At 41.4% G+C, this 15,286-nt stretch overlaps 1 protein-coding gene across 4 annotated transcripts in view; it reads right to left on the bottom strand.

Annotated features, from left to right (window-relative positions):
* BBX (BBX high mobility group box domain containing) overlaps window positions 1–15,286 on the bottom strand; it is a 147,656-nt gene that overhangs the window by 97,599 nt on the left and 34,771 nt on the right. For 2 of the 4 annotated variants that reach the window (XM_086617246.1, XM_086617237.1), the window contains exons 3-4: window positions 15,087–15,226; window positions 5,226–5,331 (exon numbers count right to left, since the gene is read on the bottom strand). The exons of the other annotated variants lie outside the window; for them this stretch is intronic. In XM_086617246.1, coding sequence (XP_086473372.1) covers window positions 5,226–5,228 — 3 coding nt within the window. In that variant the 5' untranslated portion in view covers window positions 5,229–5,331; window positions 15,087–15,226. The remainder of the gene's footprint in view (window positions 1–5,225; window positions 5,332–15,086; window positions 15,227–15,286) is intronic. 4 annotated transcript variants of the gene reach the window in all.

The raw sequence follows: 15,286 nt of genomic DNA, 5'->3' as shown, positions 1-15,286 counted from the left end.
CAAGACTTGAGAGCTGTGGCCTTTGAGCCCTGACTCGTTGCAGCACTCTTGTTGACCTTGTGAAACTTTCGTGAGATGGGCTGCACACAGAAGACCCTGCTATACAAGCTAAATTTTTTTCGCAGAATCTGGCTTTCAGCAGAAGGTTCAAACCAATAATAACAAAAATTACTAGTAGTATTATAAAAAAGGATAAATACCATGAGATGAAGACCAGATTAATTTTGCCTTGAAAAAAAATAAAAATATGGTAACCGAGAGATCCAATTCTTTGTTCTGCCACAGTCTCTTATTTGAGGGCAGACAGGCTGGGAAAACCGGCTATAAAAATCCTGATTTCACAGAGGCTGCCCCTAGAAAGAGAGCAGTCACAGGGGAGCACTGCGCACTCTTAAATATCACACCTTGGTGCGGAGCCAAGAGATATGCAGAAGCCAAAACACAGCATGCTCGGAGTTGCCTAAAAGCAACTCTAACAGGGACAAGCTCCCAAGTAGTTCCGCAAACGCATCAGGAGAAACTACCTTTGCTTTACGTGCTGCTCCAGCGCCAAGCACAGGCAGCAAACCACACAGCTGGACACATTATCACTGCAGTTAAAAAGAGAACTGATCAATTTTCCTTTAGAGGTACACGTATGAAACTGTCACAGAAGGAGATGAGGCCACGTGTTAACACCAGACTTAGCCATGAAGGCTCTTTGGCGATTTTATACTGGAGAACGGTATTTCTGTCTTCAGGCAATGTGGTAACACTCAAATCCTTTTCCTAACAGCATGTTTTGAAGTTACAGTGTGTTCTGAGGACATTGCATGGCAATGCACTCATATCGTCTCATAATTAACTGTAATTACTATATGATCATTTCCAGACTTAAATGCAGTTAACCATTAACCTGTATTTGTAGACTGTATTTGCTGAACAGCATGGTATGTTCCTTCATTCCTCAACACTATGTAATCGTGCAGTTATAGACCTTATCAGAGTGGTCAACTACAGCAGTTTCTGTGGGAGTGGGCAAAAAGGCCACAGATAACTAGTTATTATTTGAACGTTTTTTAATAAAAAAAGCTGGTCTTTTATAAAATTTTGTCAGAAAACAAAATCAATGAACATGGGACTGCTAATTTTCACGATTTCTGGACAAACCTCTTCAAACTTTCAGTTTCAGAGGAGGAAAAAACAGCATCAAGACAACTCTTCAAGCTTCCAGCTGAATTTCCTTACTATGCCTGATCTGTATATGTACATGTCTATTAGACAAAAAAAAAAAAAGGCATACTTTTGAGTCTCCAGCACAGTAAAAATGTAATTTAGTTGTTTCTTCCATAATAATGAATGTATCGTTAACATATCTGTAAAGCATTTGCAGCAAGATTCAGCTGTTCTGAGAAAATAATACACCACCACCACCACAGCATCAAGAACACTGTTCAGTATTTATCACCCATTCTGGCGGTACGGAGAGTCAACAGCAGAACGCCAAGGATGACTGCAGAACTGTTGTTTACACAAAATCATGCATATCGAATCTAGGGTTGGGTTTTTTTGTGTTTGGTGTTGTGGTTTGTTTTTTGTTTGGTTGGTTTTTTTAAATGAATAACACTTAACAGGTTTGTGCAATCACATCTATGGAACTTGGTCTGTATTCTGTCACAAACTGAGGTGTTATAGACCTCTATCAACTTTAAAGAAAGTGCCTTGATGCAGAAATACACCATGAGATAAATTGAGATAACCTGTCAATCACACAGATGAAATGGCTATTATATTCAAATAAATATCAAGTACTGTATCTGAAGTCTGTTTTGCTGCTCCTTTACATTTGAGAGGGAATAACAGACTCCCTCTGGATTTAGCAATTCAGAATACCTATCAACTAGTTACCATCAGGACTCCACTTCTACATAGGATCTGCTGCAGCCTATCTCAGGCTGTAAAAGCCCTCCTACAAGCAGCTCATCTCTTCGGAAACTCAATCGACAGCTCTCAGCTGCTTGAGAAAGACTCCTGGCTGCCAGCTTGGCCAGCGTGAGGTGTTCCTTTGATGTCTCTAGCATCACCTTAGGCAGAGTTTCTCTTGCAACCTCAGTTAAGAGAACCAAGGTTTATTAAACAAACACGGATTCTTTATCCTCCCTGCCCATGACAGGGAGGTTGGATTAGATGATCTCTGAGGTCCCTTCCAGCCTATGCCATTCTATGATTCTATGATCCTCCTTACTGCACGTGCAAAAAGCAAATGTGTCATCGTGTCCAGCATGATGTACTGGCACAATAATAAACAAAAAAAACCCAAACAAACAGACAGACAGTCCATAAATAGGCTGTTTAGTTGCAAATTACCTGGAAATATTATGCTGGAAAGAAGGCAGACTGAGATTATGACTGACTTCAAAGGATTCTCAATAAACCAGTGAAATTAGCACCAATACCATCCTAAAATGAAGTATTAGTACTAACAACTGCTATTGAAGTATTTCAGCACTCTTTTCCCACAGGTTTCCTGTTCTGAAGGCCAGGAAGGGTAAAGAAGATGGTAGCAGTCTGGTCCACCCTGGTTGGGGAGGACTTCTCATGCACCGTAGGGTGGCCTAGGCAGTTGCTACACAATGCACTGGAACAGGCTTTTAAGCCAAATCCAATTCTCAGCAGTACAAAAAGCATTCATCTTAAAGCAGCTTTGGGAGGATGAGGAAATCTAATCCTAGAGGGAACCCTCGTGCCCATGTACAATAGAAATCCCACCCACAACAAAACAATTTTCTGGATGCACATCAAAGAACATACCCTCTTTCAGAACGAATGCTAAATACACCAGTCTCAGAACTGTGTCAATATTGGCACTAGGAAACCAAACTGACTTCCAAAACTGATGCTGGGAAAGACTCCAGTTGTCAGAAACTTCATAAAAGTGCTAGAGCAATGTTACTTGCACTTCAGCCGACAGTTACACAGGTACGGACCTTTGGAAAATACAAGGTTAAGGCACGAAAAATCCTGGGCTTTTGCAGGACCAATTAAAACTTTTAGGAGCCCTTGTTTTAAGACACGTTCAGTTTACAATTACCTAACCCAATACATAAATGGAAAAGGCAAACTTTTTCCAAGACATCTGCATCAGTCCTCAACAGGATTTCAAGTTTACAAGTCAATCTTACTTCACTATCAAATGCTCGTATTTGAGGGGAAAACTGTTGGAAGTGGGTAAGAAATATCTGAAGCTTTACTTCTTAATCCTAAATCCAGTAACTTGTGTAAGTTCAACTGCTGCACAACCTTGGCTCAAACAAATTCTCCTCTTCATTCAAAAGAGTTTCTCAGCCTCTAAAGGAGTTTGTTTTGTGCTTTTTTTTCCTCTAAACAAACACAATGAAACCCTCATTATCTGCCTCAGCCCAACCATTCCCAGCACTCCCTTCCCTGGGCCTCTGCACAACAAGACATAACATTACAAAGTACACCAATTGACCATTCTGAAAATTTACTATGCAAAGGGTTGGGAAGAAATATCGAAGGGACTGGCTACGGTATCACCACACGATAGCCGATGAACAAGGAGGAAGCAGAAAGGCAGGCAGGCACACAGAGTCCACGAGCAGCTCTGCAGAGGGACGATGCCACTCGCTCAGCCTCTTCCCTGCCGCTTGATTCAATTCCGCCACTTGGGAGAGGGAGTTAAAATAAAACACATCACATCACCGTTACTTGTGCTCCCGACTGCTGCAGCAGCCCAACTAATTCCTGAAATGCCAGATGCCCCTCCAGCTGATAACCTGTACACATCCCAGCATGTCACTGGGGGCCCAGGAGAACGAGAAGAGGGACCCGTCAGAGGCGGGCGGAGATAGGACCGGCACACACATGAATGCCTCTCTCTTTGCATAGTTCTAAATAAAATTAAGCCGCTCATCTCATTTCCACTGCCAGATTAGCTCAAGCATGGTAAATTTCCAATTCAGCTCATTCACCTCACTTTGATCCATGCTACATGCTGCCTTATATTCATATCTACAACCATCACTGACAGCAGCAGGAAAAGTGGCATAAATCCAACAACAAAACACTTTTAAGAGTGAGAAGTTAATGGGAACTACAGTATTAGGGGTTGTGTTGTGGGGGTTTTTTTTTTCCTTTCCTTTTTTTTTTTTTTTTTTTTTTTTACATTTTACTGGTCTGATATTAACATGCTGCAGCACAATTTTATTTCTCTCACTGCATGTAAAAGATTAAAGCACTGAATTCACCTACACCAAGTAAGTTTAAATAGATGGTAATCAGCTTCCTCCCTAGCCTTGCCCCTGAACCTTCCTCCTTGACCTTTCAATTAAGCAAGGCAAAGGATCGCCTTAGAGCTTTGGCTTTTAAGTAAATAAATAAAAACATGGGAATCTCAGAAAGCAAGCTAAACAGAACATTCAGTGTTAAATAGTATAATGAATCAGTAGTAAGAACGATGGAAATGATTCAAGCAAATGCCAAAAAAAACCCAGTTTCCTTATTTCAGTACTTTTCCTCATCAGTTTTGTCATACTTCCATTTACAAATTATTAGTCAAGTTTTAAATTATGGGTGATGCAGTTTCCCTTCAGACTAGTATAAAATTGCTATAGCATGGCTTTTAAACTTAAAAATCCCTAAGTACGGGGTCTTGGGGCAGGAAAAAAGCTAGGGAGGAAGGGAAGGATGCCTAGGTGTGTATGTCAAGGTATGCATGTTTTGAGAGTGAGAGAACGAGCAAGAGACAGAGGATGTTTGCCTATATATAAAGAATTGTATTACACACACGTCCCGTGCACATGACTAGAAGGTAAGTGAAAATCCCATGTAACGGCAGCTTTTATATCATGACTTTGTGATGCATCCGAAGAACTAAATGTCAAGATGCTGCTGGGTAAACATAACCCTCAAAAGGGACATAGGTTTGGGTGAAGAAAATTCTAGTCCTGGTTTGCAAAGACTCAACTGAATCCAGAACTGCATTTTTGGAAGCTAATTCAGAAGGGATTTTGGACTTCCTTCCAACCCAAACCATTTGATGACTATGATTCTATGACTTAGCAACAGGTCTTAAGTATTTAAGAGAGAAAAGGGAAAACTTTAGCTGAAGAAAACTTCCAAACATGATAAAAGCAGAAAGGCTGGTACACTTGACCCTTACTCGAAAGTAGATATACACTCCTAATATGTATCAAGTTTAAAAACAGGACTAGCACTATGCTTACCATGAACACTGAGGTACTCAAACATCACAACTTCAAGGAATAACACAAAATCTTCTCAGATCAAGCGATACTTCAGGGCCAAGTCTCATCTCTATGGGATTCTTGGCTGACAAAAAACATTTTGAAAAAACATCATCAGCCAGGTGCACTAATGTTTTAACCAGCACATACTTTGCACCATATTTAATGGAAACTAATGATTCATTATTACATCTCAGAAATAAAAATGGATGTCAGAGAAAAATATGGAGCAACAACGGTACCACCTCATCATCTAATTACCTTGATAAAGTGACTACGTGCTTAGTACAGACATTGGCAAATACATGTTTATGAAACTGAAGCATCATTTATGCTGTATCTAAATGACAGGAAGATTATTTAATCCTGAGTATCGTAGGGTGAGAGGACCCTCTCAGCATACAGTGAAATCTATAGGGAGTTTGTGGAAATTCTGCCTTAATTTCAATATAGTCTGTTGAAATTTTTTCCAGCCTAATGGGATTCATCCATCCATCCATCTACAAGATGCAAAGAAGAGGCAAAGATAGCATAATGCTGCTGCTGGTTTGGGTGTGGTTTTTTGTGTTTTCTTTTTTTGAAAGCTTGCAAAGTAAGAGTTGTAACAACAGAGCTCAACATAAAACCAGGTATTGTTTGTAAAATTAGCTTCTTCACATGTTCATTGCTTCAATAAGTCCACTCTGACCTTAAGGAGGTCTGGAACTTTATTTTGCAAATGCTTTTGAAGTGCATTATCAACGAACCTCACAAATTAGTGATTTATAGAGGTATATTATCCTGTAACTACTTCAACTCAAACTAAAAACCATGTTAACAATTCCTTCAGTTGCAGGGTACGTGACCCGTTTATTTTGGTGCATCTCATTCAGTATGGACCAAGAACAGCCCTCTCTTCCCCCCACCAGCTCTTTCCCCTACCAGCTCTTCACCTCCACAGCTTTTTTTCAGCTCCGAGTTTACCTACAGGCAGGCTGAAGGAGTCATCTAGTGGCCACAGATAATTCCTGCAGCCCCACCAGCTTCTGCAGTCTGGCAGTCAGGGCAAGACATAAGATTTCTGAGCCCTTAAATCACACACCGCATTGACAAGAGTCCACTGAAGGTCCAGCATCTGAACCGTGATACCGTCCTGGCATCCACGTTCATGATGTTCCGTGTTCACGCTCCCTATCACACCCTAAGCGTCAGTTTCCCACTTCTGGCCCACGTCAAGGCCAAATTCAAGTTCTGTCCTTAAACACGCTTGGGAGTAGACACGGCTGTGTTGTTCCTAACCCGTATGTAGCTCGCTGTTCCTCTTCAGGGTCAGGCAAACAGATTTTCCGAGTAACGTCGCTACGCACGTGAAGCACCAGTTCAAGCGACAGTCTCTTGCCCGCCGACGAAGGAGCAAAGCACCGGCACAGCAAGCTAACTCCTCTCCCTCTGTTCCCATCCCTGCTCTGCCACAAGCTCCCTGCGCAGGTCTGGACAAAGCACCTAAGTATTTAGGCAAGGTGTCTCAGTCATGGAAGAACCATCTGCCTCATAACATGCAAAACTCAGCAAGAACTGTAATACGTTAAACAGGCATCCAAAGTATGATTTAAAATAACACTTTGAGAAACAGTACTAATATCTATAAAAATCTTATTAAGCTTCGTGAAAATTTGTAATGCTGTACCAGTTGTCTGTTCAACACCTCCAGTCTCGTAAGCTCCAGAAACGTAAGGCAGTATAACTTTATCGGAAAACCTCAAATATTCATCCCTCAGATGAATGGTCATTTCAACTATATTAGAAACAAAAGAGTGAAAAAATCAGTACTGATTTGTCACATAAACACCTTAATTTGAAACAAATTCCGACTCTCATCAACTTTTGTTACTCTGTGTTGATCTGTGTCACCTGTTGAGTGACTGAACTGCAGGCACCTGAACAAAGAGTAAGATTGTCTTAACTTTCTTTTTGTTTCTAGAAATCACTTTGCTCCAACACTAATGCCTGGCTCTGGAAGAAAGACTAGACATTGCTATTTACATCTTTTCTTTTAAAATGCTTGCACTCTTGCTCAGAGATGAACCTAATGCAGCAAGCATCAGGTACTGAATATGCCCCACCACCACCACTAATGTGGTTTAACATCTTATAACTTGAATCTGGGCAGCAGTAGCCTCCCCCCACTCCCTCTAAAATCAGGAACTATAGCTTCTTCAGCGCTCTCATGAACAAGCCAAAATACTTCCTTAAATTCATACCTAACCTACCTGTGACTCAGAGCCTCTATCTGCTTCAATCACCTCAGTCAGAAAGGTGTCACCTAGCTTTCTTCATCAATCCTATAAATCACTCAAGTAATTCAAGTGAAAAGCGCTATAAAAGTGCAAATTATCATTTTGGTATCGTTAAGGAGCTCTGACCTTTTCTAAGCTGCAGTTGAAGGTAGAAAACGGCGGTACCACAACTACACCAACAGGTGAAAGAAAGAAAAGTGAGCCTTGCAAGCCTTAATGTCAGAGTTAAATGGAGAAGGCTCCTTCGAATTGGTGTGGCATAAGCAGCAGCTAAGTGATGTTGAAAGTGAGTATTTAGCTCAGCCACCCTCTGATCTCAGCAGGCAACACCTCCACCTTGCTTGCTGACAGGTCTAGCAAGTCAAGCGATGGTCAGATCTGCCTTACATGGAGGACCTGGGGAAAGACTATCTCTAAAGCACATTTATTTCTGTAAGGTGAGTGACATCTTCCCCTTTTAGGTCAGTAAATCACTAAGAGCTGTTTGTTGCCACTCACTGCTCAGGGGATGAGTCACAGAGGTGTCTGGAAGTTAGAAAACAGTTCTGCAGCACTCCAAGGTTTGCACAAGCATACCCTTGATCTATTTTTCTAGTTTTTAAACAGGCCTAATTAGTATTGTCAATAAAAATAATATTGATATTCTGCAGTCTTAACTGGCCAACATCATATGTAGGGTAATGCCACTCAAGACTTTCACACAAATTTAACTCACTCTACTTTTATTTCTTTATTTCATTTACATATTTTACATGTAAGATCCTCTTCAGAAAGAGCAGTGAATGAGTAGGTTCACTACTAGTCTAGAACAGCATGCCAAAAAATTCCACTGATGAGCAGTAGACTACAGCAGAGGTCTACTGATATATCTGTGTCAGGCCAAGTCTCACTGCCCTGTCTCACACCATGCTTTCAGTGAACCGCAAAGAGTGAACAGGGAGCAGCAACAGCCACTCAGGCCCACTCTGTCCCACTGTTACAAGAAAGATGCACACACGTTTTATATTACACACATATACACCGTACACAGACATATATGTTTATGTGTGTATGCATCCATACATACTTTTTTGCAGGTACAGGCAAGATAGAAGCAAACACCGCACAGTAGGCTGGCCTGCAAAGTAGCTGTGCAGAAGAAAAACAGTGGCAGACTGGAATAAAAAGACAAGAAACTGCAAAATAGCACAGTCACTCTTAAAATATCTACCTTCCTTTGTACATTAAAATTAAAATGTGAAGCTCCTTCTGGAGCTTCTACTACTGCTTAATATGCAGATCAGCCAAAGCATGGCTATATTTTCTTAGTGCCGCAAAGACCTGGGTTGACATACTTCCTTTTGATAAAAGGTTTATTATCTTGATCAGGCTTTTATCACCTCAAAAGACAGCCATAATTTGTCTTTCCTAAAGGTCTTACCACAGACTACCTCGGAGCTGTGGTTAGCTGGGTAGATGCAACCCCCCAAGATGTTTCACAAAGGGAACATATTATACTCATCTTCCAGAGATGGTACAATTTTCCAGAATTATTTCCAGGTATAACTCAAGGAGGCTGACCATCTTAAAACAAATATGTTACTGACTGAAGCCTAAGCAGCTCAAGACAGCCTCTCTCTGCACCTTAATTACTCAGCAGAAATCAGCTGAACAGTATCAGTCAACTGAAGATGCCTTTCTCCAAGGGCCCTGCCTGCCTATCATTCCTCGGCTTGCTGATCTGCAGGACAAGCTGAAATACCCATCTCAGAACTGCCAGGAGCAAAGGATATATCTGCTTCTACATACATTTGTCAACCCATACTGCAGGAAATTTAATCAGAAGCAACAGTGTAAATTGCTGATAATATTTAAAATACATTCACTTCTTCTGAAAGCTCAGCTGGAAAGTACCTCTTTTTCCTCTGCCTAACCACCACCTCACCAACGCGGCAATCTGGATTCCTGGTCTCACTAGAGGTCCACCACAGAGCAGACGTCCATACCTGCGGCAAATATTTCCAGGTGGAGATTCAGCATTCACAGAGCAGAGACTCAAAGACAGATGTTCAGCGAAAGCCCAGCATCCAAGTCAGAAAGCCTCTACCACGGTCTTATTCCTGTGATCATTTTGAGTAAACCATGAACAGCACCACCACAGATGGGAAGGCCTCAGTTGTGTTGTTAGAACATGTCATAGTCTTTTTCAAACAGGGCCTGGCTAGCTGGCTGCCTTATTGCAGCCTTGAAGCAGGAGGAAATAGCTTAAATCTAGTAACTCCTTATTGGCCCTGGCTAACAAGAACCTGCTTCTTGAGCGAGTTCCACCGACACGGGAGGTATTACTGCTGACTGAGACTTCCTCAACACACATAGCCCACATGGAATTTGCTCGCAGTTTTACCCAAGAAACTTCCAGGCGTTCACACACCTGATTGCTACTTCTGAATTACTTCATACACTAACAAGCTTCAAGGGGCATCATCAGTTACAAAAAGAAATTTAGCCAAGTATGAAACATTTACAGCTACACTGCTATAATTTTAAACTTAAAACCCATATTTTTTTGTTCCCTGCTGGGAACAGACAGTTTCCCTTTTGAATTAGTTTGGGAAACATATTTTGATTGAACATCTGCATAAAGATATCACTTCAATTTGAAAATATTTTAACCTCCTGATATCATAAAAAACACTTGACCATACAGTAGTGATCTAACAGATAAAAGGGAAGGGATCTATTTTGAGCAGCTTAACTCTGCAGCGGACCCTGTTGAAATGCACAAGTTTTTCCAGTAGCATCTTTTGGGGCTGCTTTTGAAAATATATGTCCCCTCTGAAGCATTAGCCCTCATTATAAGAAACATGTCCTGCCATACTAAAGTTTCACATCTGAAAAATCTCAGATGGTGCCAGGTTTTCCACTTAGGTTAGCTGCCCATCGGGGAAGACTATGTCCTGAGGCAGCACATCACACCAGCTTCCCACAACATCCCTCTCCACAGCTGTGACAGCACTTCCCAGCAAGGCACTCTCAGCATCATCCCGGACAGAAACCTGTGGAGAACGCTGCTGCCATTACACCACGTCCATGCAGAGGGTGGACACAACACTGTTCGGAGATGCTGCAACAGGGGCAGTAACTCCACGTCCTCACCAGCAGAAGCTGTGTACTTCCAGAACCATGGTCACTGCCCAGCTGCATCAACTCTCAAGGTGTTAGGTCCCTTGTATTTTGCTGTAATTTGCCTAACAAATAAAGCGTTATTCTTGTGATTTACTCTCATTAACTAGCTTCTCCACATACAGAAAGAGAAGAGAGACTTCTTTTTCCTTCCAAAAGAAAGATATAATCAAACCAAACTGCTAATTACTTATTTTTTTACGCTTGGGAATCTAGGTAGTTCTTTCAATCCTCCTGGTTTTATAAAAGCCAACTGAATTTCATGCTGTGCAAACTTGATAAAAACATTTAAATAAGTTTTCCTTCTCATCCTGAAACTATCATTCCTTTTGTTCCTCTCCCACAAATACAATTTTTGTTTTGTATAAAGTTTTCATTGGACAGCATCTTTTCACAGCTTACGGTACTCTGAAGGTATTACTCAAAAACCTGAGACGTCAATGTGCCACATTTTGCTGAGGGTTTTCAGTTTACTTTGGTAGGGCACGGGAAGGAGTAGAGATGATATTTTCAACTCTTAACTCTACTATCTGAACAACCTCCAAGCAAAGCAAACGTCAATCCTTTAATCCCTTGTCAAAATCCACTAGCACAGATTCCTGTATTTGCATGGAGTCTCACAGAGGGTAACAAGGCCCTGATCAAATGCATGGGTCTACATTAGCAAATCTCAAAATCGGGTCTTTATCTTGGGATGCAATATTTGACTACTCTAGCCAACACACCGCCCCAGGGAATTCACATAGAAATATTTATTGCTGCTTTTTGCCAGCACCTAGCACACATAAAAAAGCTTGAAAAATCACTAACAAAAGCTTTCTCAACTCCCCAAATCACACACAACCAACAACTGTCACTCTGCTATTTAAAAAAAAAAACAACTACAAAAACCAACCAAACAAAAAATATTAAAGTACTGGCCACAGATATGTACTCTTCCTACAGGCCACTGGAGGAGAACCTACCTTCTGTTTTAGAGATATTCTGCCACTAGTCAAAATCTCAGAGTAATTGATCATATGAACAATTTATAGCACGAACTCCGGACTGAAAAATTTAACCAGTACCTTGAATTTGCAGTAAACTGGTATTCTGCATCCCAACGGAGCTACCTTGCTAAAATCAATTATCAAACACACTCACTGAAAGTCCCACGTAACTTTTAAGAAGAGCCCTACATGCAGCATGCTATGCTGGGTCACACAAAGGAAAGCTGTGCAAGGCAGCACCTACTTCAGGAAGGATCACAGGAGAGAGATAAAAGCAACATCACAATTAAGACATGTTATCTTCAGCATCAGTAACTAACTGATGCTATCTGGACTGGAAACTATCCAGACTGCAAAAATCACATTTAAAAGATGCATATATGTCCCCAGTAGAAGAAATATTGACAATAGTAGTCTATTTCTGGAGATACATCCTCCTCCTCTTGCATTTTACTTAGCCTGCCCTTAAGGCTCTAGCTTGACAAGCAGTGAGATGGCATAAGCCAGCTCTGAAGCCAAAAGCAGTTCTGTTCCCTGTCCTGCTTCTATTCCGCACACTCCAGGACTCCTTTGGGCAACAGAGCTGTTCAGTTCTCCGGTCTGATTCATGACACAACATACGATCCACCCAGTGGTGGTCAGTTCTATCTTTAGTGGACACAAAAAGTTAAGCTAATAAAACCCATTAGTTTTAGCTATGATCAGTCCTCCAGTTTATTATACAACTGCAAAAACACTAGCACGGCCCCTTGGGGTAGGATGCAAGTGTCCAAGGCTGGGATCATTTCTTTCAGTGACAGTGCAGCCGTTTAAACATGGTGCTTCACTACTACCTCTGTCAAATAAGCCTTATTGACTTTTTGTCAGGGAACTGTAGTTCAAATAACGTATCTTCTCTCTATACTGAAGACGGAGTCAGCATTAGCCATGTAGTGAACTGAAGGTAAAAAAAATACTCTGAGAGCCATACCCTTCACTCTTCTCTTCATGCCTACAAATACAGAGCACTTATTAACACCTTTGTGATGTCTCCAACAAGGAAGGATCCAACCTGCAGACAGAACTATCCACCTCCCTTCAGTACACTCCAAAACAAATTAACAGATTTCCACAAGTTAACAGAAGACTAGGTTGCCAAAACATGACAGAGAAGTAGCAAATGCTTTGACCCTAGCTGTCAGCAAGCTGGCAAATCAGTTATAAATACAAATTTTCAAGCCACTAGTAGGAACCCTTGACTCTACTGATACAGGTTGGATTTTTTTTACAGCAGCCTCCTAACAATCAGAATGAAAGTTTTGAAAATAAGTACAAAATTAGTAAAACTGTACAGAAATCCAGCAGCTGTTGGGCTTAGCGCTTAACATCATGCCTGCGTTCTCAGTGCTGCAGAGTTTCTCTACTGGCAGAACGCAAGTAAAAAGATAGTAACTTTGGCAAATAAGAGTTGGGTACTTGGGCCCATCCTATTTGCATCTATAGGATAAGCACATTTCCCACACATTTCTTATGGAAACATTAGCATTTAGAATTACCTTTAGAATCAACACACTGAGGCAAATGAGCATGCATCATCTTTTTAACATACTGACATGAACAGCACGTAAGATGTCTTTAACCACGCTCTCATCTCATCATCTCAGAGTAATGGCATAACACAGGGTTAATTTCTTGAGCAGAAGTCTATAGCAAGAAGTGGACTTAAGCAGCAATGAATTTACAGATTGCACAGAGGCAAAACCACGCGGTGTAGTACGCTCAGTGCCTGAAACCAAATACAAAAGATGCAGGGCCATACATGACTGGAAGTTCCATTATTACTTCCTACACAATGCTCTTCCACCACCACCCCGGTGGAGGCCACACACTAGGCAATAAAAGCAGTTTTTTGTTTTTCTTTTGACCATAAACGTTTATCTACAAAGCTGTTCAATTACAAGCGGTAAGTGTGGCCCAGTAATGCAACATACTCTGAAGAAAATACCCTCCTACTTGCCCCACAACCGAAAGAAGCGGTGCTAATTTCCACCAAGGAAAAAAGGAAAGTCAGTCATGCCCCAAAATGTTACTACACATCAAACCCTGGTTTCTAATTTACTGTACACCTCTCCCATTTTTCATCAAAACACATCAAACTTTGAAACCCAAGCTTCCCAGAACTGCTTTCAGCACAGCTATTGAGGAACTGCATTGTAAGAGAGATATCCCCCACTCCCACAACTCATCAAAGGCTACATTTGTTTCATTTTATGGCAGAACCAATAATTTCAACTCAGCATCACAGAAAACAGCTACTCAAAGCATGTACTCTGGTCTGGATCAAGAGCACAAGCAACTCTGGTCAGACACATCACGTCTTCCATCATCCTGAACAAGATCCTTGATTTCTTCCAGTTGTCCCTTGTCACTTGGGGAGCACCTCAGACCTGCAGCAGTGCCCTGTAGCTGCGATGGTAACACCCAACGCCCAGCTGGCCCACCACTCCTACACTTGTTCAGTGACTTCTTATGAAGAGTAGTCAGCTGCAAAATCACTCAGGGCACCTCAAACAAACAAAGTCATCCCATTAACCTGACTGTTAACCAGCAGTAACAAGAAGGCAGCAAAAGAAAGACCACAGCAACCTGCCACCAGTTATGGATTAGTGATTTTAGAGCTCCATTAGAAGGTATACGGAGAATGATGCTCGCTTGTTTAAAAAGCTGACAGTTGGTTAATGAACCTGTGGCATTTACATTCTGCATCCCATGAAGAAAAATATATATTTTTTTTTTAAATCACAACAATGTAAGAAGACACATTTCTATGCGAGTTGCGTGTTTGTTGCAACTGAGATAAAATCTGCTTTTTTATAACCAACCTCGCTTCCATCCTGATGCTCAGCAACTATAAAAAGAATTTTGTTTGTGAGGTTTTTTTGTTTTTATTTTTCCTACCTAGAATTTTATTCCCACCGTTAAAAATCATGTAATTCCCTCACATATGTAACATTATTCTAGATCCACAGTTATTACTAAATCACTGCAAAGCCTCTTTCTGGTACCATTCGATCCATCCAAAAGTTCTGAAAGTACTTATCCGAGTGTTTTTTGTATTGTAAGTTGTTTGGAGCGAACTTTTGCTTTATCGTTTCTCCTTTATTGCTGTATTTGTGCCATATCCATCTACATTTCCCACTGACAAATACAGATTTACACACTATAAACTTGCATTGACTACAGTTCTTTGCTGGAGCAAAATCCATCATTTCCTGAGTATACTCCATTACGGTATTAGTAGGAGCAAACGCATCTAATGGGAGAGGCGTAGCAGCATAATCGCTCATTTCTCGTTACTGAGCCCCGGTAGGTCGCGACTCTGGCTCTACCTCTGACAACTCCCTGGATCTACGCGATGTAAAACCGGCACTCACCTCCCTCGCCTTCCACGGTCACAGAGCTGGCACAGCAATGTTGGCGGTGCAGCAGCCTACCACCATTCTGCCGACAGCCCTGCTTCGCCGCAACACAACAAAATCACCACGATACCGCTTTTCCAGCTCGGCGCGTTCGCCTGTCAGGAGGGGAAAAAAAAAAAAAACAACAAAAAAGGCTGCAGCCACCCATAAAAATT

Source organism: Tauraco erythrolophus, chromosome 1 (assembly GCF_009769465.1).
Source record: "Tauraco erythrolophus isolate bTauEry1 chromosome 1, bTauEry1.pri, whole genome shotgun sequence".
Taxonomy (NCBI): domain Eukaryota; kingdom Metazoa; phylum Chordata; class Aves; order Musophagiformes; family Musophagidae; genus Tauraco; species Tauraco erythrolophus.
The sequence above is the reverse complement of the archived record's forward strand: the minus strand, read 5'-3'. Positions and strand labels throughout refer to the sequence as shown.